Source organism: Chelonia mydas, chromosome 19 (assembly GCF_015237465.2).
Source record: "Chelonia mydas isolate rCheMyd1 chromosome 19, rCheMyd1.pri.v2, whole genome shotgun sequence".
Classification (NCBI taxonomy): domain Eukaryota; kingdom Metazoa; phylum Chordata; order Testudines; family Cheloniidae; genus Chelonia; species Chelonia mydas.
In genome coordinates, this window is record NC_051259.2 from 4946318 (window position 1) to 4970789 (window position 24472).

The following is a 24472-nucleotide window of genomic DNA, read 5'->3' on the forward strand; positions in this document are numbered from 1 at the left end:
AAACCGGGTGACACTTTGGGAACTGTCTGGAGATCAAAGAATCCAAAGTCGCGGTGTGCAATGTAGAAGAGGATCTTTCCAGGATAACCCCATATTTTCCTTTGGTCATTGTTAGTTGGGGAGCGGTGAAAGCAGAGAGACAGACCCCATCTCACTGAACACTTTCCTACAGTGGACTTGCAGAGCTTCTCTTGTACAGTCATTACAAGATGCCTTTCCTGAAGCATTAAAGATGTGCTAGGCATTCGTATCTTCATGAAGGAGTGTCATCAATTGCTTCAGGAGATGGGATTTACTCTCAAATTTCCATTGGGTTGAACTGTTCCATCTGTGACCTGAGATATTGCTCCTTTTATTAGCTCAGACCAGAAAACGGAGTGAAAATTACATAGTTAGTAATGGTAAATGGGATGCAGAGCTTTACAACTCGCAGGTCACTGTTTTGAACCCAGCAAGATCGATCACTCGTTGCCCCCTGTTTGTTGGGCTCTGTGAAATGAGCTGCCGGCCTCAGTCCTGTCTGTTGATTGAACTGATGGCCTTCCATATAATAAAACCACCCTCACGGTTGGCACTGTTCTTAGTTTCAGCATAGGGGCAGAGGATTGAATCTGCTGTGTGTAGCCCCTTCAAAGGACTTTGGACTCAGCTTCACCTGTGACTGTTTTATCTTCCGGATCATAGGACTGGGAATTCAGCAAGGGAGTTCCCAGTGTCTGTGAGGGACACTGCTCACAGGTGAGGCTAAGTTCAGACTCTCTTAAAGGGGCCAGCTCACCCTGTGACACACTGCTATAGGTGTTTCCTGCAGATGCATGAAGTCCAGGTGCATCCGGATGGAAGCTTGTCCTATTTCAACCAGTGATCTGTGGATCTAGGATTTCAGTATCCAGGGTAGTGAATCTGTAGGAATAAGGACCCTCAATTTAGGGCCACATTCTGCTTTACTCATCAGAGCACCTCACCTCATTCCCATGGGGCTACTGTAGAACGTCAGAGTCACGAACGCCTTGGGAATGCAGGTTGCTGAAACGTTTTTAACTCTGCACAGAACATTATGGTGGTTCTTTCAAAAGCTTACAACCGAACATTGACTTAATACAGCTTTGAAACTCTACTATGCAGAAGAAAAATGCTGCTTTCCTTTTATTTTGTTGTTAGTTTATATTTAACACAGTACTGTGTTGTATTTGCTTTTGGGGGGCGGGGTTCTCTGCTGCTGCCTGATTGCGTACTTCCGGTTCCAGATGAGGTGTGTGGTTGACTGGTCAGTTCGTAACTCTGGTGTTCATAACTCCGAGGCTCTCCTGTATTTGATAAGGCCAAGACCCTCAGAGGTATATAGGCAACTAACTCCCATTGCCTCAGCCTTATACTCAGTGTGACAGAATCTAGCCTTTGAGAAGTAAATGAATATCTTCAGGCTCCATGTGGATTTTAATTGCCGATGAGTAGTATAGATGTTTTTGTTTACTCCTGAGATAGAACATGAGTTGATGGAGACCGAGAGTTCCTTTACAGAGATCTACACAATCTTTTTTTCTCTATTAAAATGGATTTTAAAATTGTTCGTTGTATGTCAACAGCCAGGTTCGCAAATTAGATTCCCGCACCCCAAAGGTTTCACAGGAGCTGTGTGTCCACTTCTCTTGCCACCTGGATTAAATATTCAGCTGCATGGGAAATCAGTACCACAATCAATCTCTCTTTCCCTGTAGTACTTTGTATTTAGAAAGGGAATCGGAAATAGATCAGTTACAAGGATGGATGGAAAGGGATTAGCAATTCAGATCAATCAACCAGGAAACCCGTCACCGTGCTTGTAAATACAGCTGTTTAAAATAATTACTTGCTTTAGTTGTTGTCCCAACATTGATACATGTACCATTCACCCAGTCAGTGTAACATGCTGCCCCCCTGTAGTGGCGATTGGGACATAGCTAGGGGACCATGAAGCTGCTGGTGCATTAGCTGACAGAGGTGGATCTTTTAATTCAAGCAATAGAGGCCCATGCACTGAGATACAGATGCTCCAAGTTCAATCCCCCATGCCAACAACCCACCCAGGGGTGTGTCATTATGTAAGGGTAATGCACACATTATCTATTGATAGCATGTAAGCAAAAGCATAATAAAAACATTACAATAAAGTATCCAGTTGCCAGAACGTTTTTTCCCCCCACTTTTTTTTTTATTTTCTTTCAGAAATTGACCAGGGAAGTTGCGGCGATCCTGGGATACCAGCCTACGGCAAGAGAGAAGGCTCAACATTTCGCCACGGGGACACTCTGAAGTTTGAATGCCAGCCTGCCTTTGAGTTGAAGGGACAGAAAACTATTACCTGCCAAAAGAGTAGCCAGTGGTCCGCTCAGAAACCAGTCTGTGTTTGTAAGTCAGTGAGGAGACTGCTTTAAAGTGTTTGCAATGTCCAGTGAAGTAGCTACATAGACAATACATTTGTGCACTGGATTTAGTACCTAGAATACAGAAAATACTGGAGATAGAGAGATGGAAGCCATACTGCACAATATGGATCAAGATTTCAACTACCCCAATGTTTGAGAGTGTTTGAATCTGAGAATTTGGTTCTGTCCATTACAGGGGAAAGGGGACAGCCTCAAAATTTGGATCTGGCTTCAGATTCCAATCTCTCCTCACAATTTTTTTTTTGGATGGTATTTATTTCCAGGATTTGGGTTCACGTTCATCTCTGAGAGAAAGTGGAATCTTCCATGCTGGTAAAAACCCATTAAATTAAATTAAGTTTTTGGCCATTTAATTCTCCTTTGTAACCTGACAGCTCTCAGGTCCCCTACCTCCAAATCTCAACTTTAAATTTCTTGTCTTAAATCTCAGCAGAAATAGGGTTCGATGCTCCCAGTAGTGACTTGGGTGGGGGGAGGGGAATTTTCAGAGGCATAAGGAGGGGTTAGGCGCCCAGTTCTTTCTGGCTTTCAGTAGTCCTGACCGACCTTGGAAAATCTCCCCTTTAACTGACAGCGTTAAGCACAATACAATTGTAAATGATCTGAACCTTCACCCAAAAGGAAACTGTTAACAAGGCTCACAAAAGTATTTACTTTATTTTGTTCCCCAGCTGAGGGTGAGTGAACTCATTGTGTCTAATACTTTACCCACTTGAGCACTCTAGTATCTGAATGTTCAGCTTTGAGGAGAAGAGAAGGGAAAGTCAGTGAAACAACAGGATGATAAAATGGAGCTGGGAGTGAATAACAGAAACAGAGGAAATGCGAGTGTGGGGAAGAGTGTGCTGAGAGGAGATAGCAGAAATGTTCCTAAAATAATACAGTGTGCGTATGTTTATTATAGTACAATAAATGCACACACGCATCCTGTCCAAGGTGCTCACTTGTAGTTTACATAGGTTTCTTCTGTACCAAAGACATTGCAAAGCCTAGAAAAACAAATATATTATTTCAAAATTGAATTACCCTTGCAAAAAAAAAAAAAAATCCTACAAGGGGCAATGCACAGAGGCAACTGTGGAAGAATAACAGTTGCAAATAAGTAAACTTTCTTTTAAATTATAGGGTAAATGTTTCACATGCTTTAACAAATTTTGCAAAACCTCTAAGCGACTTGCACAATTTGTGAAAGCCACAAGGTTTGCCCATTCCTAAGTGTCATGCACGTTTGCACTGCTTGGCTTTGTCCAGAAGCAAACACACCCTGAGACATTTGAGGAAAATAGTCCCCCTTGCATTTTCCTCCTGATCAACATGGGAAGTGCTAGAATTCTCATGTGACAGCCCCCTTTTTTGTGAGACTCTTCAACCAGTTTTTTTCTACCCAAAACCATTCAGAATTTGGGATTGTTAACAAAACCTTCAGCTGTTTCTGAGATTCCCCTGACTGACAATTGATAGAGACAACCAAGATGCCTGTGATTCACATCTTGGGTACCTGGAGTGACACAGCTCCATCAAAATGTTATCACGGTTAAAATTTCCCCATCTTCAGTCCAATAAAGGTGTGGATTTTTCACCTACTGTGCCCATAGATACAGAATGGGGGTGGGGAGGGGATCATACCAAAGCCCGTATTGCCCAGGGCAGGGGAAGAGAAGCATGATCACTAAGGAGTCATGAATCCACCAGTTAAAATCATGCAGCACCTTCCACCCTCTCTGGTCCAGCTTGGATATTTTCTAATCAAAAAGGCAAAACGTATGGATACTGCAAAGAAGTTTTGCATCTCTTTTGCCCGTCAGCCCCCTGCCGCTCTTGGGTTTGGTTACTCTAGACACCATCACATGAATGTGTGTCAGCAGAAGTGACCCAATAGAATGGCATAAGAACATAACTCCGCATAAAATCTGTGTCTGTACCTGTGTTGGGCATCGGGTGGAAAAACAAGGTAACCTGTTTCATATGCTGCTAGTTGGAATATGCAAACGATTCAGTGCCTGCAATTCTAGCTACAAACGCATGACAAATTCAGAAGGAGATTAAAGCAGCATCTGCTGGCCTGAGCAAATGATTTATGTCCACGTTGTATGTATCTCAGAGAACTCATGGCCTGAGCTTTTGTGTGATGAGGCCACACAAAATCATCATGTACCTGCCTTATTGCGAGGGGTTCCTGAATCCACGATTGTCTGTGCCTTCACGATAAAAGACCTTCCATCTTTATTCCTCCTTGTGGTTGTCATCACACTTCTTAACCATTCATGCTATGTATGTGGGGCCCTTAGGAATCTTCACCAGACTGTCCCAGGCATGCACTGTACTGCTCACTTAGGCACAGAGTATGTCTGGCCTTAAGTGCGTATAGGTTCCCTCTGACTGCACTGAGCTAGTGGAAATGGTTCCTTTAGCTCACTGTGTTTCTGTAGCTGAAAGGGGTGAGTGCAGTTATCCATCCACATGTTTGCTGTTAGCTGATGATGAAAGTCGTTGCACTCAGCCATGACCGTCATGACATTTGCAGTGTCAAACTAGCTTCATGGTTACAGTTAATCCCCCTGATGTGCATTTTGAAAGCTACCGTTTGTAAATCATTCCAGGGTTGGTATCGTTTTCACAAGCAGGTGTGATCCAGATTTCATAGCACAATAGAACCAAGATCATCACTTCGGTATAAAGTTGTGGTTGTCCTTCAGGAACTTAAAGGTACTGAAAACTGGGTGAGGAAGTGTCTAAGGGAGAAAATTAGTACCTCAGACATGCAGTTGTGTTAATTATTCTTAGGAGGTGCTGCATCCGGGTGCATTGGTGGGATCTGATGTGTATATGAGGCAATAATCAAACTGTAGTTACCTGGGAATGAATAGATAAGCAGGTTTAAGAATGGGGAAATAGCCCCACGGTAACAGAACTTTCATAAGAAGCAGACTGGTTGTTCATATACCACAGTGATGAGCCTGGTATAAATGTACGGCCAGATGGACTGGAATGGCCCATTCCATTGCACTAAGTGTAACTTTCAATCACGTGTCTGTATTGCTACTTAAACGCACACACCTATATTATGAAAAATAAGGCGTTTTGTAATTCTTATCTGGATTTTAGATGGACTGTTGCAATCCTAGGTCCTGATTCAAAACAGATTTCATGGCCAGGCTTTGCATTTAAAGTATAGATTTTACAGCGTGTGAATTACGGTGCTAAAGAAAAGGGAAGGACTAGGGTTCCTGGTTGGAGCCAGCTAGTGTCTAAGATATTCTGACAACTTCCCCTGCATAGGTCTGTTCTGTCCTCCAAAACTCTTTGCTCTTCTAGTCTGGGGTTCCCCGCACTGTCCTGTTAAAGCACCCAAACCCTGACCAGCAATGCCCGATGGCCCAATCCTGGGCTATGAGCAAGTGATTCAATTGCGCCAAATGTGTGATCATTTTATGTTGTGGATAATTATGGAATAAGCTGTAACTGGCAAGTGATACCTTTTGACACCAAATCCTGATGAATATGGGTGATGGTTTTACCTTCCACTCCCCCTCCTCCATTACTTGTGCTGGTGAGTGTCTCAGGAGAATTATTTCTGAAATGGAATCCTTTTCTGGCACATGTTAGTTCAGTGTCTTCACGCTCATGGAGCTGTAGTTTGCTGGACCCGTCAAGCACTGTAAAGGTAAAGTGTGTGTCTGTGTGTGTGTGTGTGTGTGTGTGTGTGTGTGCATGTAGCTGTAGATGATTATCATCATGGGTTCGTGAAGAGGACACGGGGGCAAAGCTTATGGTTTTACATTGAAATTCTGCTACAACTGCCCTATAGGTTACGTGTGGAACCTAATGAAGAGTGGTGTTTTTGTTGGCGGATCCATATTTTTGGGCCTGTTTGAGATATGGTAGGGGTGAACCAGAAAGCTTGGGTCCGTGTCCTGATACAAACTTCTCCAAAGTTTCCAGGTGGTTCTAATCTGGGGTTTTAATTCAGGCTCATCTCTAGTTTCCAGTGATTTTTCCTTTATTATTATTAGTTATTTCATTTTTTTAAATTAATTAGTATTGTGGTAGCACTTAGAGCCTCTGTCGTGGACAAAGGCCGCATTGTGCTAGGCTTTGTACAAACCCAGAACACAGGACAGCTCGTTGCCCCAAAGAGTTTAACAAGTGACATTATAGTCCTTTTTCAGAGTAGCAGCCGTGTTAGTCTGCATCCGCAAAAAGAAAAGGAAAATCTCCCCACTGTGTTTTCCACTGAATGCATCCGATGAAGTGAGCTGTAGCTCACGAAAGCTTATGCTCAAATAAATCTGTTAGTCTCTAAGGTGCCACAAGTCCTCCTTTTCTTTTATTATAGTCCTTGCGCCTTTTATTTTTTCCTTAGTTGCAGTCCGTGTGGTGCACTCCCCCAGTTCCTTGCGTTTCAGGTTTAAGAGAATCCAATACATGCCAGTGGAAACTTTTTTTTTTTTTAATTGTGAAAGTTTCTGCCATCTCTAGTTGTGAGGTGCTGGTTTACAGCACAACTTCACATGGTTGTGTTATGGGTCTGGGTGGTTATGACGTGGCATGGTGCTTTGTGTTGTGACAGTGTGTGTGTCAAACTGCAAACTTGCAAGTTCCCGTGCCCTGGAGCTGACTGGAAAGGAGACTCAGGGTTGTCACACTGTATGGTTAGAAATGCTTTTTTCTACCCAGCTGTAGTTTCCTATTCACCGCTTGAAACCTCCCTCCAGTCTGTATCTCATTGCTTTGACATATATACCCTGTAAAATGGGCACTTACCTGATACTGGGGCCTATTCGTTAGATGTTTTAGAACTGGCTATTTGTGCCCCAAACCTCTTATAAAATAGCATGGAGTGAATCAGCTGCACCTGTTGCGAGTTGTGGCGATTTTGAATTTGTCCCGCAAAAGCACCAGCCATTGTGTGAGCAGTTAGCAGCTTGGCTCTGAGCTCCTAGCCTGAACTCCCATTCAGTTATACAGCACTAAAGGTTTGTTTTTGTTCTTCGTGAATCCTTCCAGCCCATCTGTGCACCTGATGTTTTATGCCTCATGTATAATTTTTCTCCCCTTTAGCGGTAATTACTCTTCCTGTTAATCCCATATTGGCTTTTTATACCTGCTGAATAATCCTAACCCCCCCCATTGCAAATGGTATGTTTTCTAATTTGAAACTGAGTGGCTAACCTTTTGCATTCACTTCCTGATACATACATATAGGATTACGAGTCGGTAATACAAACTGTGATAGACGTTTTCCCAGCGCCGTACTGAACAGCACCATGTAATTTTGTATAACTCGACAAATTTTCAATTTTAGCTCTAAATTAACCTGTCAATTGTTTACTCTTTCTTTCTCTCTTTCCTGCTCTCATTGCCCATGATTCACGGCAGCAAATGGAACCACCCTAACAAAAAACAATTTGCGGGTTTTCAATAAGTGGCAATAAGAGGAAAAAAATCTTCTCTGTATTTCTTTATTTTAAATTATGGAAATTTATTTTGAGACTGGGGAACCCAGACAGCCAGATTCCAGAAGGCAATAATAATCTGTTGAATTTAGTTGCACTAAGCTTTGTCAAAAGCAGAGTAGGTCTGGCGGGGGTAGGAAATCCAGTTCTGTTCGAAGTACAGAGATGCCATTTTTGTGTGTGCAAATTTTCAAAATTTCAACAAAGCTTTTTTCACCCCAAATTTAAAATTTTGTTTCACAGAAAACATTTATTAACCCCCCCGCAAGTTATAGAGTTGTTCATTTAAAATATATAAAATAAAATATTACTATTTTTTAAAAGTTACCCATGTCTGACCCACTCTAGGTCTATTAAAGAAAAGGTAAATAGCTCCTGTTGTTTGAGAAGAAAGGCAGTTTTGCTAACTTGTGCATATGCAAATCCAGACAATACCCAGCACAGAAAGAAATAGTTGGATAAAATAAATAACCTGAACTTTTCTCCTGAATGAAAAATAAAAAAAATGATCTGAATCTTAGCAAAGGGGCCAAACCAGAAAAGGGGGTCAAACCACAAAATTGGCTCTGGATTCTAATTTTCTAAAAGTCTGTGTGTGTTTGGCTCTGGGCTTTTGGCTTGAGTCCGGCTGTAGGTCAGATAAATGCCATGGGGTCATTAGTAGATGGTTTTTTGTGCATCTGAGAATTTACACAGTCCGACTTGGACTCTAAGGCCTAGTCTCCACACAGATTTTGTACCAGTCTGACTGTTTGGGGGAGGGATGTGATGTTGAAATAGTTATGCGAGTACAACCCTAAGTGTGTATATGGTTATACTAGTATGAAAGAGCTCAGGTTGGAATAGCTTATTCCCCTTCCTGTACAGGAATAAGATATGGTGGTAAAAACACTTTTTATGCCAGCATATTTCCACATTAGGATAACTCGAGTGCTCTAACTATTCCAGTACAGTTAAAGCAGTACAAAATTTGTGAGTAGACTAAAAGGCCTAAGAGCAAAATTGAGAGGTAGTGTGTAATTAGACTGCATAAGGGTACATTAAATTCCTTAGACCCATTTACTCCCACTTGCTGACATGTGACAGTCTATGAGAGAGGCCAGCACCAGCTTCTAAAGAGGATGGTGCAAAAACCATGCAAAGGTCAGCTATGGAAGGGAGCTAGTTTCTTCCTGTCCCTGCCACTCATTAGTGGCTGGTTTATGCTGTGAAGCAGAGAGAATCACATCCCTTCCAAAACCCTTGGTAAATTTCAGATAATTATTCAAGGCGACTGGAGTTGTTCAAATCTCCAGGAGTTCGATCTTTACAGGCACTGGGGGGTTTTCTCATTTTAACAGCCATGGAATAAGCTGTTTCATTTCTCTAATGGAAATTGTTCCAATGCACTCCGTGTAATGTTTTCTCTTTATCATTCTTTTTCCTTTGTTCAGTGCTGATTGAATATGGTGTGTATAGCGTGTGTTGCATCTGCAAGCTGCTCCACCCCTCTGTTGCTAAGGGGGGAGACCATTCTTCTAGGTTATACCTGTTGTGGATGTTACTTGCTCATCTGTTTGTAGACTCAGTTTGTTTAGTGGATTTTGGGTGAGTAATAGGACATTTGTCATTTGTTGTTTTGGGGCTGGTTTACCTGGTGCCTTTTTTGCCTTATATGCTCAGGAAAGGTACTGGAATGAGATCCCTAGATCTGCTTTTATCCACCAAACAAAAAGAGGATGGGCACTGGCAGGGCAAGCTCTCCTGCCAGTGTGCCTCCTCTCTGGCTGCTATGGGCCATGAAGGCAACTTCTGGCTTCAGACAATCAACAGAGGCTGCCATGAGTGAGACTAGTTATTGCTGAGTGATGACATGGTGTGTGTGTGTGTTTGCGTGCACGTGTGTGTGCGATATGAACATGTATCCACAAAGACTCATTAATAACTTTTGGTTACTGTTGGCCAGAGTCAGGTTCAAAGAGGTTACTTATTGATGAAATGCTCTGAATCCTCTGAGGGCTCCCCTGGTCCCTGTGGACCATTGTTTCTTGGATTACTCTGATCTCTATGTACATGTGGGATTTGTAGCTCTTATTACCAACCTTGTTTCGCAGTTGCAGCCATGTAAGAGTGTCCTGTTCTTAAAATTAAGCTGTCATTCTGCATCCAAAGTCTTTGTTCTCCATTATGGCCCCAATTCATCAAAGCACTTCAGCATTGAGATTTAGGCACGTGCTTAAATGTAGCATGTGCTTAAGTGCCATGGTGACTAGGTATGAACTTAACCATGTGCTTAAGTGCTTTGCTGAATTGGGGTTTATTGTCCTATGGTTCATTCCCAATCCATTTCTTATTATGATCCACAGGGATGTTTCTGTTTCCCCGTCTATGACTCAAGAGGACGTACCTGCTCTGTTGCTGACCCTTCCGATAGAGCTTTAAATAGAAGGGTGCTTGTTTTGTGTTTGAGTGTGGGTGTATGGTGTCCATCCAGCAGGGAAGTCGCAGAGCGTCCAATACCACACCACTTCCTTCAGTTGTTATAGCTCTCTTAGCATCTATATGGAGTTGGCTTTGGTATGCACAGGTCAAGCGGGAACCATGCTTCTTGTTTCTGTAGCGGGTACCTTTAGTTTCAGATAGAACTTCAGGTGGCCTTCAAAGACTGTCCAGGTCTGTCTTTGCCCAGCAGTGGAATTCTGTAGACCCATAACAACATTTTTGGGGCTTGGACAGTTTTTTCAAATACTTCTTTAGTGTCTCCAGACTGGCAACAGACCTGGCTTGGAAGCTCTTAAGCCCAACAGACACTGTGTTGCTCTTAGTCATAATGAGAACCTGAGCTCCTGGATTCTTGACTCTCAGTTTAACTAGGAGACCGACAAGTATGGTATTCCAATAGTGGAGCCTGCCTATTAGGATAGCTTGAATAGCTTTGTTGCTGCACATTCTGATTGTCAAAGGTGCTGACCAACTACCGGCTGGTTGCTCAACGCCTTTAAAAATCAGGTCTCCGGTGCCTTAAGATCCATTTCCTGGGCTGAATTCTGCTCTTATTTACAGTGGTCTGGAGTAACGATTGTGGCCGGTTTACACTGGTGCATCTGAGCCTCCCTGGCCTGAGGATTTTTCCTTCTTCCTGTTGGTGCTGCTATTTGCTGCGTGTGTCTCTCTGTGTACCTGGGTCGGGTGGGATCCTTACTAGTGATTTATCTGATTTTTACCTTTGCACCCTTTCTCCCCTCCCCCGGAGAAAAGGAAATGTCCAGTCCGTCACATGCCTGTCTTTAATCTGGACCATGGAGTGGTTTTCTCATGTCTCTTGCATTTGTTTGCCTGTCCTAATTTTACGGTGTATTTTAACCGAATATTTTATCTTTGCTACTGTTGTAGCTTGAGGAGATTATTCTTCTTTGAATTGGTTTCTTTATGATGCAGAGTGCCAGAAGCAGGGGACTGCAATCTCTCGAGATTCTTCTTCTTCTCATTATTTAACATTTATATTGCAGTACCTCAATGTTTTGCTAAGTAAAGGGACACTCTCAGTTTGCATGTCTATTAAGATACATGGCCGTATCCTAACCTGTGTCTGAGACAGTGTATAGTTGCTTTATTCCAGGAGCAGATCAGGAAGAAGATTGTGACTCTCAGCCAGTCTGAATCCATTTTTTCCCCCACTGCTCCAGGGCTAATGTATCCTGTGTCAGCCCAATACCTGGCACAGCGCAGGTCTTCCAGCATGCGCAGCCCACCTCCGCCCACTGCTACCCAGCTCTGCATGGGCTGTCCATCCCCCGACACCCACATGCACACACTACTACCTACTATGGCGGTAGCTAGTGCAGGTGTGCAAGTGGGCCATAATCTAGCCCATGGTGTAACTCAGCATTGCTCCATTTACTTCTGCTGCTGGTTGCATGGATCAGCAGATCACAGTGTTATAGGTCCTACATTATTATTATTTAATTATTGGTATTACTGTAGCACCTTGGAGCCCTAGTCATGGACCAGGACCCCATTGTGCTAAGTTCTGTACAAACCCAGAACAAAAAGATGGTCTTATTTGGATTTATAGGACCTTCTAGGAGTCACCTATCTCATACTTCCATAGTAGTGATTCTCCATATTTTTCAGTGAGTGGGCGTGGGGTTTTTTTAATAGACAGATATTCCCAGACACATTACAACAGGGTTTAGTTGTCAAAAATATTTGACAGCATTCCTTTTAATAAAGATTCCTACATACACCAAATCCTTGGTAGATGCTGCAGCTCGTTTCTTTTCTCTTTAATCTAGCTGCCTATTCTTTTTGTTATCAAGAGCAGGAAATGGCTTGTAGCTCTTAGCCTCAGTAATGCCCGGTAATGTGCATTTTATTTGATTTAAGACCATTAGGTATTGAAGATAAAGGAAGCTCATACTAGGGGGAGGGCAAATGTCAGACCAAATAATTGTATAAATGCCAACCCAAAGCCATCCTCCGAGTTATAGCCTCGTGCCAGGAATTAGCGTGAAAAGTATACTGAATGATAGCTTTTAATAAATGTGTATCAGGCGATGTGGTGGGGCCGGGGAAAGGAGCAAGCAAGATGTACGTAAAACATAACAATCATCAGGTAGGTATCAATTAGATAGGAGCATTGCACTTCAGAACTAATGAACCCTATCAGCTAAAATACAGCCTATATTGAAAACAGTCACCCCCTGAGGGCTGAGGATTTTTCGTTTGCACTGGTCCCCCCCATTCCCAGCCCCACACACTTAATTATGTTCATAGGGGCAGGAGTCCAGTGCTGTTCTTCCTCTTGACATCATGTTAGTCTGGTGAAAGTCAGTGATTTATTCCTATTGGAAAGGGAGCTGTCCAGTGCACTCAGCACTGTAAAACTTGACCAATCATATGTTGCCATGTCTGTTTGAACCAAGCAGTGTGAGTATGCATGGCATTTTTCAGAGAAAATCCAGTCACTGGGCCTATTCCCTGGGAAGTGATTGACCCCAGTGCAAAGTGGCTATCAAATCACAAGGGCACTGTTTTATACCCACATTGTTTTGGTGCAAATGACTGCAGAAGTGGCAGGCCAATGGTGAATCGAGCCTACAGCTCCTTCCCACAAGGAGCTTGCAATTTGTAGCCCTGTCCTGCAAGAATTGAACACGTGGGAGTAATGCTATGCATAAGAAGAATCCTGTTGAGTTCAGTGAGGCTGCTTATGTGCATCAAGTTATGTGGATTTGTAGCATGGAGGCTTAGGTTAGAACTGCATTTAGCAAATGATCATGTAAACCAAATAGCACCCTGAAGCCTTCAAATGCCCCCGTCCTGCTGGGAAGGGGATGGTTGAGGGTTGTTTTTTTAAACAGCTCAGTGTTATTCAATGGAATTCACCCTGCAAGGTGCAAACTCCCCTGCAGGATGAATTCCATTAAGTAACACTGAGTTCTTGTAACAGACAAACACACAAATCCACATGCTACTTCATGCAAGGGTAGTGCGGTGGGTGGGTGGGGTCATGAAATCCATTGCCGGAGTGGTGGGACTTTAAAGCTTCAGGGTTACATATAGTATAAAGAAGGGGACAATGCAATCCCTGGCTGGAAAATTATTGATGATTCAGAACCAAGGACCAGAGAATATTTTTTTGATTGAAGATATTTCTTCTTCCCCTTTATAAATAAATCACTGATGCCTAGCAGTGAATGGAGCACTGATCCCTTCCCATCCTAAATTATTTGAGAAGCAAAAAGGTTATGAATTTGCATGGGGGTGAGTGGGGGGAGTAACAAGTCAGAGTTATAGGAACTGTGTGCTGAATGATTGATGGCGATTTCTCATTGCAGTTTCCTGCTTTTTCAACTTCACCACCCCGTCTGGGATTGTCCTGTCACCAAATTACCCTGAAGAATACGGGAGCAGCTTGCACTGTGTTTGGTTAATTATAGCTAAGCCTGAGAGCCGGATCCACTTGGCTTTCAATGATTTTGACGTGGAGCCTCAGTTTGATTTCCTAGCCGTGAAAGATGGAGGGACCCCTGAGTCCCCAGTGCTGGGGACCTTCTCAGGGAGCCAGATCCCTTCCTCTCTGACCAGCAGCGGCCATATAGCCAGGCTTGAGTTCCAGACCGACCACTCCATGGAGAAGAGGGGCTTCAACATCACATTCACAAGTAAGTGCAGAATCCTTCCTTTCTGCTGGCACCTGGAGGACAGGCCAAGTGGAATTACCATCTTCGGCCAGATTCCGATCAAATGGAAACCAGAGTAAGTCCAGAGTAACTCTGATATCAGTGGTGTTACTCTGGATTGACACATGGTGCAGTAGAAGTCAGAATGTCGGCCTTTGGGTCTAAGGCACAGAACTCAGGGGCAGGAGTCACAGGTTCTGGTTCCTGGCTCTGGAAATGCAGGTGATCTAATGTTGAGAGGAGTGAACGAGGAATCTGTCTTTCTAAGGTTCTTACCTGGCCTGCATCACTGCAGCATATGAGGGCCTCATAGTATTTCATGCATTTATCCTCATAACCCTCCCTGTGAGATAGGACAGTGCTATTATCCCTGCTCACAGATGGGAAACTGAGGCAAAGAGAAGTTAAATGACTTGCCTAAGGTCACATGGGAAGTCTATGGTGGAGCAGGAAATCGAACCTGGGTCTCCCAAGTCCCAGGCTGGTGCCATAACTACAGGACAGGTAATTTTCCCAGCTCGGAAAGGAAGCAGGATCTAGGGTAAGAGCAGGGGATTGGGAGTCAGGATCTCACGTGCCTCAGTTTCCGCATCTGTAACATATGAAAGCTTATCTGACAGAGGTTTGGTTGATTTTAAAAAAACCCTGTGAAGTGCTTTAAGTTCTTTTGTTGGAAGGTGCCGTATAAATGTTCCATGCTATCATTATTCACTGGGAGGCATGCAGAGCCTCTGGGAACAGTGGGAGAGACACTATACACAATGAAGGAAGGAAACAGACAGGGTTATGTTTGGCTTTACATAAATTCAGGCCTTCCATGTTCAAGTGTATGCAAATGACCATAACAATTGACTGTCATGTTACCCTGTAATGTCCCAAAGAACTTTATTAAACCTGCTCAGCAGAAGCGATAAATGATTCAAGTTATAACAGCAGTTAGTGGCACTGCTAAATTCATCGTCTTTCCTGCTGATGACTGCAAATCAGCCATTTTAAAAAAAATGCAGGTCTTGAGAACTCATTTGCCACCTCAGATCAGGCTCTTCAGGTAGGGTGGCCTGCTTGGGGCCGTGACTAATACTTGGTGCTTCAGAAGAAAGGGCACACCAGCCCCTCTGCTTGTGCTGCTTTGCATTGCTGTTAACGATGAACTGAGGGCAAGGCCCGCAGCATTCTGCCCCGACAGAAGTCTCTTCTGTCCTGAACTCCTGAGGACGGGAAAGTCACGTGCTGGCTACTCCCTGTATGAAGAGGTGTGTAGGCCAAATTATCTGCTGTTGTAAATGAATCCTGTCAACTCCAATTCTTTTTGCCCATTTCTACCAGCAAAGAATTTGTCCCTTTCTTTTCATCTTTTCTAAAGCTGTCAACCATTCACTTCCTTGACACTGGTTGAGAGGATAAAAATGTAGGGATGGAACCCAAGTTTCTACGTTTCACAGTCCAGTAGATACCACTGTTAGCAAGGGCGTCCTTGTTATTTATTTGTGTTCCATTAGCACCTAAGATCCCCAGTCATGAACCAGGACCCCCCAGTGTGGTAGGCACTGTATAAACATGTAACAAAACACCTGCCCTCCCCTTCCTCCCTCCAAAGAGCTTACAACCTAAGGATCTGATAAGGGACAACAGATGCATACAATAGACAGTCGGGGAGCACAAGGAAGTGGAGACGGTGATATTCAACCTAAATGTTCCCCCTTTCTTAACTCAAAGCGGTCTTCACAGATCGTAGTAGCGCTGTGCCGATAAGATTTCTCCGGATGTAGTCCAGAACTCAGACAGACAAGGGCATTACCCTTGTAAGAGCATAGGTGTGCAATTGATCTGGGTACTGCTGCCTTTCACATGGTGCTAACCAGAGAAGAAACTTTGTTCAGGTATGGCACACATAATTCTAAACTTAATGGAACATTAAGATTAAATTCTTGCTTTCTGGTTGATTGCCTTGGTTTTTAACTGCTGGTAAAGGCCAGTGCTGAAAACTACCCTGTATCTATGGGTACATGCAATTCCATTTTCAATTTTGCAACACATAAAAAGGTAATTACTTTGTTTCCTTCATTTTATAATAGCAGTAATGACTGAGGTCAGATATTTCATGGCAGACCATGGTTCAAGTGCTCTTCGTGTTAGCCTCAGGTCCTCAAACCTTTCATATTCTCTCAGTTTATTGCCCCTCTGTGCACACATGCCCCTTGTTAGCTGTTTATTTTGTAGCATTTCCGGAGCTTTAGGGAAATTCTCTCAGGCAATGTTTTTGTGCAATTTCAAATCTTTCAAAAGTAAAGATTTGTAAAGGGGGTTATTGCAGGTGTTTCCACAGCTCCCATCCCTGTATTATCTCAGCACCTCTCAAACGTCAGTGGTTTTGTCCTAACAGCACCGCTGCGAGGGTGAGAAATTATCATCCCCACTTTGCAGGTGAGGAACCGAGGCACAGGGAGATGAAGTTATTAGCCCAAGGTCATTCAGATTCAGGGAGGCCAGGATTTCAACCCCCGAAGTCCCAGAACAGAGCCTCATCCATAACGCCACCCTTAATTCTGCCTGTTGTTATCAAGTGAAAAATACCGTTTGTGTTGGTGATGCAGGAGTCATGAAAACCATGTGCGTATGGAGAGAATGGACGGCTCAGGGGAGTGGCAATGGGGCAGAGTTAGCCCCTAGTTAACTGGTTTGAATGCAGTACAGGCTGGAGAAGGGCACACGTCATTGCTGTCTGATAGCTGGTCATTGCTTATGTGGAACACGTTTGCCGTCGGAGGCTCTGTCTACACTGCAAACACTACAGTGGCACAGCTGCAGCCCTAGCACTCGCACCGTAGTGTAGACATTTGCTGCAGCGGCAGAGAAGGTTCTTCCATTGACCTTGCGCTGTCTACACTGGGGCTTAGGTCTGCTTAACTAGGTCTCTGAAGGGTGTGAATTTTTCAGACCCCCTAAGCGATGTAGCTGGGTTGACTTAACTTTCTAGTGTAGACCAGCCCTCAGTCTTCACCTCAGAGACCCACCAGTGCAGCCGGCCCTCACTGGCACCATTGGCATCCCTGGACGCAGAGGCTGGGAACCTAAAAGGACAGGGCAACTGGACACCCTCACCCGAAATTCCAAGGCTGAGACACATTGGTGGGGAAGCTTGCAATGCCGCTGCTCAGCCTGTACCTGCCATATGGACAAAAAATTTTAGGCTGGGATTTCCTAGAGCCCATGTGAGCAGGGCACTCAAATCCCATGAAAAATCACTGGCAGTTGGGTTCCTAACTCCCTGGGCTACTTCGAAAATTCCAGTCTCTAGAGCTTTCAGTCTGATGAATAGACTTACTGTGTTTGTATGATTTACTTAGCTCGAGGAGCTAAAAAGTGGTGTTTCCTATGGGAGGGCCTGCCAGAGACCACAGCATGGGGAGAGTAAGGTGGAGGCTCTGGACTGGGACTCAGGAGACCCTGCCTCTGTTCCTGGCTCTGCCACTGACCTGCTGGGTGACTTGAGCAAGTCAAATCCCTTCTTGGTGCCTCAGTTTCCTCATCTGTAAAATGGGGATAATGGTACTGACCTGCTTTGTAAAGCACTTTGAGATCTATGGTTGAGAAGCACAATGTAAAAGTTAGATGGTATTATTGTTTCCACTAGGGCTGCTTGAAATTTGTTTTGAACTTTGACCAAAAATGTCTAGGAGGGGGAAGTTTTGCATAAGCTTATGCTGTGTTTTTCAACCAGCTCTACCCTTCACCTCCAGTTGAGGGACCTGATCTATCTATCTATGGTGCATAGAGGGCCCCATAACCATAGCATCTGACTGCTTCATTATCTTTACCATAACTATCCTCATAGCGTCTCTGTGAGGTGGGGAAGTGCTATTAACACTGTTGTACAGATGGAGAACTGAAGCAGCACAGAGAGGCTAAGTGACTTACCCAAGGTTACAGATGAATTCTGTGGCAGAGCAGGGACTTGAACTCTGGTCTTCTAAGTTTTAGGGTAGCACCTGACCACCTGTGCTGTTCTGTCTCTTCTTGGGCCAGCTCCCACTGAAGTCAATGTTGCCTTCAGTGGTGAAGGATCAAGCACCGTGAAGCTCTGTGAAAGTGAAAATACTGGATTTGGGTCTGACCTGGTTGTTTCTACATGGGCAAGAGGTTGGGCAGGGAAGCTGCTGACTCACCACCATCTTGTCACCCCCTGCAGCGTTCAGGCACAATGAATGCCCCGATCCTGGGGTGCCCGTCAATGGGAAGCGGTTCGGCGACAGCCTCCAGCTAGGCAGCTCCGTATCCTTCCTCTGCGATGAGGGCTTCATACGGACCCACGGGTCGGAGACCATCACCTGCATCTTGAAGGAAGGCAATGTGGTTTGGAACAATGCGGTGCTGAGATGTGAAGGTAAATTGCTGTATCCCCTCCCCGACCGCAGGGATGATTTAGTGCCGGGACAGTCTGTTTTGGTTAGGAGATTAAATACATGAGGACTTGACTCTGGCCCTGATCCAGCAAAGCATGTGCTTAACTTTAAGCACATGGATAATCTCATTGAAGAACATGGGCTGCTCATGTGCTTAAGATGAAATTTTTTGCTAGAACAGGGCCTGAGTGCTTAGCATGTTGCAAGATCAAACCCTAAATACACAATTTAATGGGGTGTGTGTGTGTTAGTGTTAGAGAGAGAGAGAAATCTCCCACTAGTGGCTGCAGCCGAGAGAGAAGGAAGCTACTACCACTTCCCACCGGTGCCCCAATCCTACAAAGCTTTCTTACGTGCTTTACTCACTGTGAAGAGCCCCAATGACATCAAAGGGCACCACACCATGGATAAAGTTCAATTTATGCATCATTCTTTGCAGCACTGGACCCTAAAGGAGACTTCTGTTGTCTCACACATAGAAGCTTGTGTTATTTCGACCTGAAAGACCAGGGTTCTAATCCCCAGCTCCAGATGTGATTTATGTACCATTGGACTCTTGTCTTCACCCTATAGCTCCCTAAGAAACTTAAACAAACCAAATAATCACTGAGTGATTAATTCTGTGACTCTTTTTTTTTTTTTCCAGATAAATTATGGGATTTTTTATTAGTTCAGATCTGTCTACAACAGGTGTTTTTCTTCACACACACACATACAAACACAAAAAGCTTTGATTTGCTAATAACAAAAATAAAATTCTTTACCACAAGTCTCATGGTGAGATGTAAAGAAAAGAAAAAGGGAAATGTTGAGACCAAAAATCTTATATATTCTTTGAATAATAGAAGAAGCAAAAGGCCTTTGCAGTGAAATGAACAATGAATTTCTTGCTATAGAAATTCAGACCTGTCTATGAATCTTCAGTCTATCAGTGACTGTGTAGTACATCAGACCCCTATAATGAACTCTGGAATTGGATGTTTTGCAGTTACAGCTCCATGCCAATATGTCTGTGACTACACACACACACAAAAGGGAGTGGGGATAAAATTAAAGGTTCTGATATGGATTTCAAAGCAGCTTCTGGTGCTTTAAAGTTTCCAGTGTGGAAAACAGAAATGAAATGAAAAGAGCTTGTTAGAAATTAAAAGGCCTCTTTCCCTCTCTGTTCTCAGAGAAGAGATGCCAGGAAGTGATATTTGCAACTGTTTGAATTACAGATGTGCTGAAGTACTGAGAAATAATTTCAGCAATTGGCCATCCATGCTTTAATGCCAGTCTGCAAATAGCATGGAGGATACTTTATTGTCTTTTCCATTAAAGGGAGAAGAGGGTACTTGCTGTCCAGAATGATTGTAATTCAGTAGGAGAATGCTTTTTTTTTGTTTTGTTTTTATTTGATTTTTGCAGGGAGTTGGCAAATGAAATATTTGTGGGGCTGGCTCAGTATTTCCGTTCCCTTTGTGAGCCTGAGTGTTTAACTTTGCACATGTCTCTAGCTGGTCAGGGGAGGGGAAATATATAAATAAAATTATATTTTTATCGACTTTTATCTGTGTAAGCTTTGATAACCCAGCTCTATTAACTTGTACTTCTCTCTGCGTGATCTCTTGGTTTGCCTTTGACTTGCCCTCCAGTATGTGCTCAATTAAATGCAAATTTTCTAATTAGTTCTTAAAAAGGAAAAAGTATATGTGTAAAAGTGAATAACAGCTTGTCTCTCTCACCAACGGAAGTTAGTCCCATAAAAGACGTCACCTCACCCACTTTGTCTCCATGAAATACTGGTTGGTGTCTGAAAAATTACTAGACAAGAAGTCCATATCTGGAAAAAGAGCATCTTCTCCCACAAAACCAACAAGGTGGACAGCAGGTGGGAGGTTTGGGAGACACTGGATGGCTCATGTTTTTGAGAAACTGATTTTTTGCTTTTGAATCACTGATTAGGACACAGCTTGGGAAGGGCTGGTCCAGTGCCCTGTCAAATCAATGGATCAGGCCCTTGGGGTCAGACTTGCAAAGGCATGTAGGCACCTAGTGGGCTTTACTAAAGCCTCTGAGCAAATTAGGCAGCTAACACCCATTGAAAGCCATGGGAATTAAGCACCTAACACAAATAGTCACTTCTTAAATTCCCACTGGGCCCCAATCTGCATCTGTAGGTGCCTAAACACCTTTGTAACTCTGGTCCTTAGTGACTGAGAGTCATTAACGCCTGGTAGCTGTTTGTTGGCCTGTGGGAAGTGAGTTTGTTGGGTCTCAGCCCTGGTGCCCATTTCGTAAAGCCGCTGCCAGAGCTGGAACTGACTGAAGGCTTTGATGGCTGTCACAACAGAGAGACATTAAGTCCCAACTGGGCCGTGAAGACCGAGCTGTCCTCATGCCTACAGGGCAGGTTTGAGGCCTGTAAGTTGGGGAGTATCATGGGGAATGTTGCATTCGTAGATTTCAACCTCCCAGACTGTCCACTTTCATGAGCCCTAACTTCACTGTGAACATAAATTACTGACCCTGCCAGTCTAGGAACTGGCATGTCCTACATCAGCATCCTTACTGTCTGCAGGGAACTCGAGGGAGTAAAACCTTTCGCCTGATTCCTGTGTCCTCTTTCCCCAGCTCCATGTGGTGGCCATCTGACTTCTCCGAGTGGAATGATCCTGTCCCCGGGCTGGCCTGGCTTCTACAAGGACTCTCTGAACTGTGTGTGGGTGATAGAGGCGCAGCCGGGATATCCCATCAAAATTACATTTGACAGGTGGTCATTGAGGATAAAAAATAGCGTGGCTTCTATTAACTAGTACTGCCTGTGTGTCTGATCCTGTGCTCACTGAAGTCAATGGAAAGATTCCCACTGACTTCAGACAGATCCTTCGTCAGGCTTTATATCCAGCACTACAAAGTAGCACTTACGAGCTTTCTGTTATAGTCAGGTGATGTATTTTGCACATTTTTTCAAAAATTTGCATAACGAGCAGGTATTTTTGTCAGGTTTCAGAGTAGCAGCCATGTTAGTCTGTATTCGCAAAAAGAAAAGGAGTACTTGTGGCACCTTAGAGACTAACCAATTTATTTGAGCATAAGCTTTCGTGAGCTACAGCTCACTTCATCGGATGCATTCAGTGGACTTTTTTTTTTTTGTGATATTTTTCCCGTCATTCAACCAACTCTACAGCTGGTAATCTCTTCCTCCACCCCACCTTCCTCTGAAAATGTGAAATTTTGAAATTGAAATAAATGAATAAATCAGGAAAGGGGTTTTTTTTTTGTTTTTTTTTTTTAAAGGAAATATTTTCCCTTTTTTCAATCAGCTCTCCTTTCTGTCTACGAACTAATCCTCACCACAGCCCTACCAGCTGGGTAAATAAGTATTCTTACCTCCATTTTGCAAATAGGAGAACTGAGGCCGAGAGGTCATAGAGCTGCAAATGGATTCAGTGTCACAGTCATATATGAACCATCAGGCTCCTGTTTCCCAGTTCTGCACTCTGACTACCGTTTGCTAAAATCTAGACAGCACTGAGGATGAGTAAGCCAACTGGTTCGGATGGTTAAAATAAGAGCTAACCTACATTTTTAGCCAGAGCTAAGAACAAGTTGAGCTGTTTCTGATTTTCAAACTTACGAGAGGAAGCATGGTGCAGTGGGTAGGACAGTTGCTTGGGACTTGGGAGACTCCGGAATCAATTCTGTGCTCCAGCACAGTGACTTAAGATGAGTCACTTTGTATCTCAGTTTCCTCTCTGTAAAACCTCCAGGGGTGTTGCAGGGATAAATACATTCTGTGAGGTACTCGCGCATGATGTTAACGAGGGCCAGAGAAATAACTGGGATACAATTTTTTAAAAAACATTACATTCTGGACGTGACTTTGCTTCAGAAAGGCTGCAACAAATTCCTTTTCCCTTACGTATTACAGAGAACTGTCTGAAGAACTGTGGAAACATTTTCATAATGTTTTTTTTTCCATATTCCAAAAATGAGATGTTTGGTTTAACTCCATGTACATCACGGATGAATTTAGCACATTCATTACATGTCTCTCCCCTGAGATAGGACTGCGTGGAGAAATTCACACACGACGGATTTAAATCAAAGCCCTTATTTTAGTGCTAAATCTTCCAAAGTGGTCGCTAATTTCAGAGAGGCTGACCAGCCGCAATTCCAGTTGACCCCAAACAGGAATGTTGCTCAGTGAGGGAATTGACTGGGGTTTGGCCCGTTGAGCGCATATATGTCTGGGATTATAGAATTGATACTTATAGTGGCTGCTGCTTCTCCCAGTCATTCTGATAATCATGCTTCTGTATATTACGATTATTATTTCTATTACAATAGCACTTGGAAGCCCTATTGGGCTGTGCACCGCACAAACACCTAGCAGGAGTCACTCCTTGGCCCAAGGAGCTTACACAGGACAGAGCAAAGATGGGAGAGGAAAGAAAGGTGCAGAGAAAGACAAGAAAGAACTGATTCATTCCAGATGACACAATGGCGCTGTGGTAGACTCAGGAATTGAGCCATTTCTCTTGAATTCCAGCACAGTGCTCAGTCCACTGAGCCACACCATCTCTTTAAATCAACACAACAAAGTGCATGTCACATAGTAAGAGACAGTTCCTGCCACAACAAGTGTAGGGCCAGATTTTTAAAGGCCTAATGAAATTTTCAAAAGTATCTTGGGGCCTAAAACTCACTGACTTCAATGGATGTTAAGTGCCTAGTTGCCTAAATACCTTTAAAAATCGGACCCTTAGCTTCTAGATAGACAAGACAGACAAAAGGTGAGCAAGGAAATGACTTGCTCTAGGTCACACAGCCGGCCAGTGGTAGAACCATGAATTTTGCTCAGGACTCCTAGTCCAGTCTCCTGTGCACTGGACCACGTTGCCTCTCTGTTATTAGTCTTTTCAGAATTATAACATGGAAAATGCCAATTTCTTTATGTCCCTGGCAGGTTTAAGACTGAGGTGAATTACGACACCCTGGAAGTGCGAGACGGCAGGTCCTATTCCTCCCCGCTGATAGGGGTCTATGATGGGACTCAAGTGCCCCAGTTCCTCATTAGCACCAGCAACTACCTCTACCTCCTCTTCTCTACTGACAAAAGCCACTCCGACATTGGGTTTCAGATCCGATATGAAAGTAAGTGTACTATCTAGCAGCACAAGGGACTCAATCAAAGGCCCATTGGAGCTACTTCTCCATTCTGCCAGGCAGCTAGCGCTGTTACTCCTAAGTGTTTTGAGGACCTCAAGCTATTGCAATCTGCAAACCCAACCGCCTGCTGCTCCCTGTTTAAATTGAGAGGGATCCAGCTGAAGCCCTTCCACTAGGTGCAGCACCAGTCATTGTCCTGGGAAGTTCAAGGGCAATCTTCAGCCCTGCTGCAGCTGCTGTCAGAACTTTGGTGGAGATAGCCCTGACCCCCACCAATCCTTGGTATCCCGCCCCACCCTTTCGCTGCCACTCCTGAACAGCTGAGTGACACCAAACTTGCCCATTCCAGGCAGTGAACACCATGTTGTCTGAGTGCTTCCCAGCCCAGGGATGATCCGGGTCTGGGGAGCAGAACTGGGGCCAACCCAGGTCTTGTGCACATTTCTCAGATAACATAGGAGTGATTTAAAAGTTCATGATGAAATTCCTCCTCCTCGTGCAGCCGCCTTCTGGTTGCTCCTGTTAAATCTCTGATGGTTTCTTTGCTGCAGCTGTGAAGCTCCAGTCAGACCATTGTTTGGACCCTGGGATCCCCGTAAATGGACAGCGACATGGGAACGATTTCTATGTGGGAGCTCTGGTGACATTCAGCTGTGATTCAGGCTACACCCTGAGCGACGGAGAGGCCCTGGAGTGTGAGCCCAACTTCCAGTGGAGCAGGCCTCTGCCCAGCTGTGAGGGTAAGGGTTTTGGAAAAGAACATCTGGAGGAGGGGAACCCAAGGGTGGTGAATTCTCAGAGTCCTGTGTCGGGCTGATGTGAATCACATGGCTGAAGCACAAGGCACTACAAGCTGGTCTTTATGT

At 44.0% G+C, this 24472-nt stretch overlaps 1 protein-coding gene across 2 annotated transcripts in view; it reads left to right on the forward strand.

Annotated features, from left to right (window-relative positions):
- Positions 1 to 24472, forward strand: part of CSMD2 (CUB and Sushi multiple domains 2) — a 563293-nt gene that overhangs the window by 349092 nt on the left and 189729 nt on the right. The window contains exons 14-19 of one of the 2 annotated variants that reach the window (XM_037881906.2): positions 2206 to 2388; positions 13702 to 14028; positions 18236 to 18430; positions 21066 to 21204; positions 23404 to 23591; positions 24158 to 24346. In XM_037881906.2, coding sequence (XP_037737834.2) covers positions 2206 to 2388; positions 13702 to 14028; positions 18236 to 18430; positions 21066 to 21204; positions 23404 to 23591; positions 24158 to 24346 — 1221 coding nt within the window. The remainder of the gene's footprint in view (positions 1 to 2205; positions 2389 to 13701; positions 14029 to 18235; positions 18431 to 21065; positions 21205 to 23403; positions 23592 to 24157; positions 24347 to 24472) is intronic. The other variant, XM_043532277.1, reaches the window with a different exon arrangement.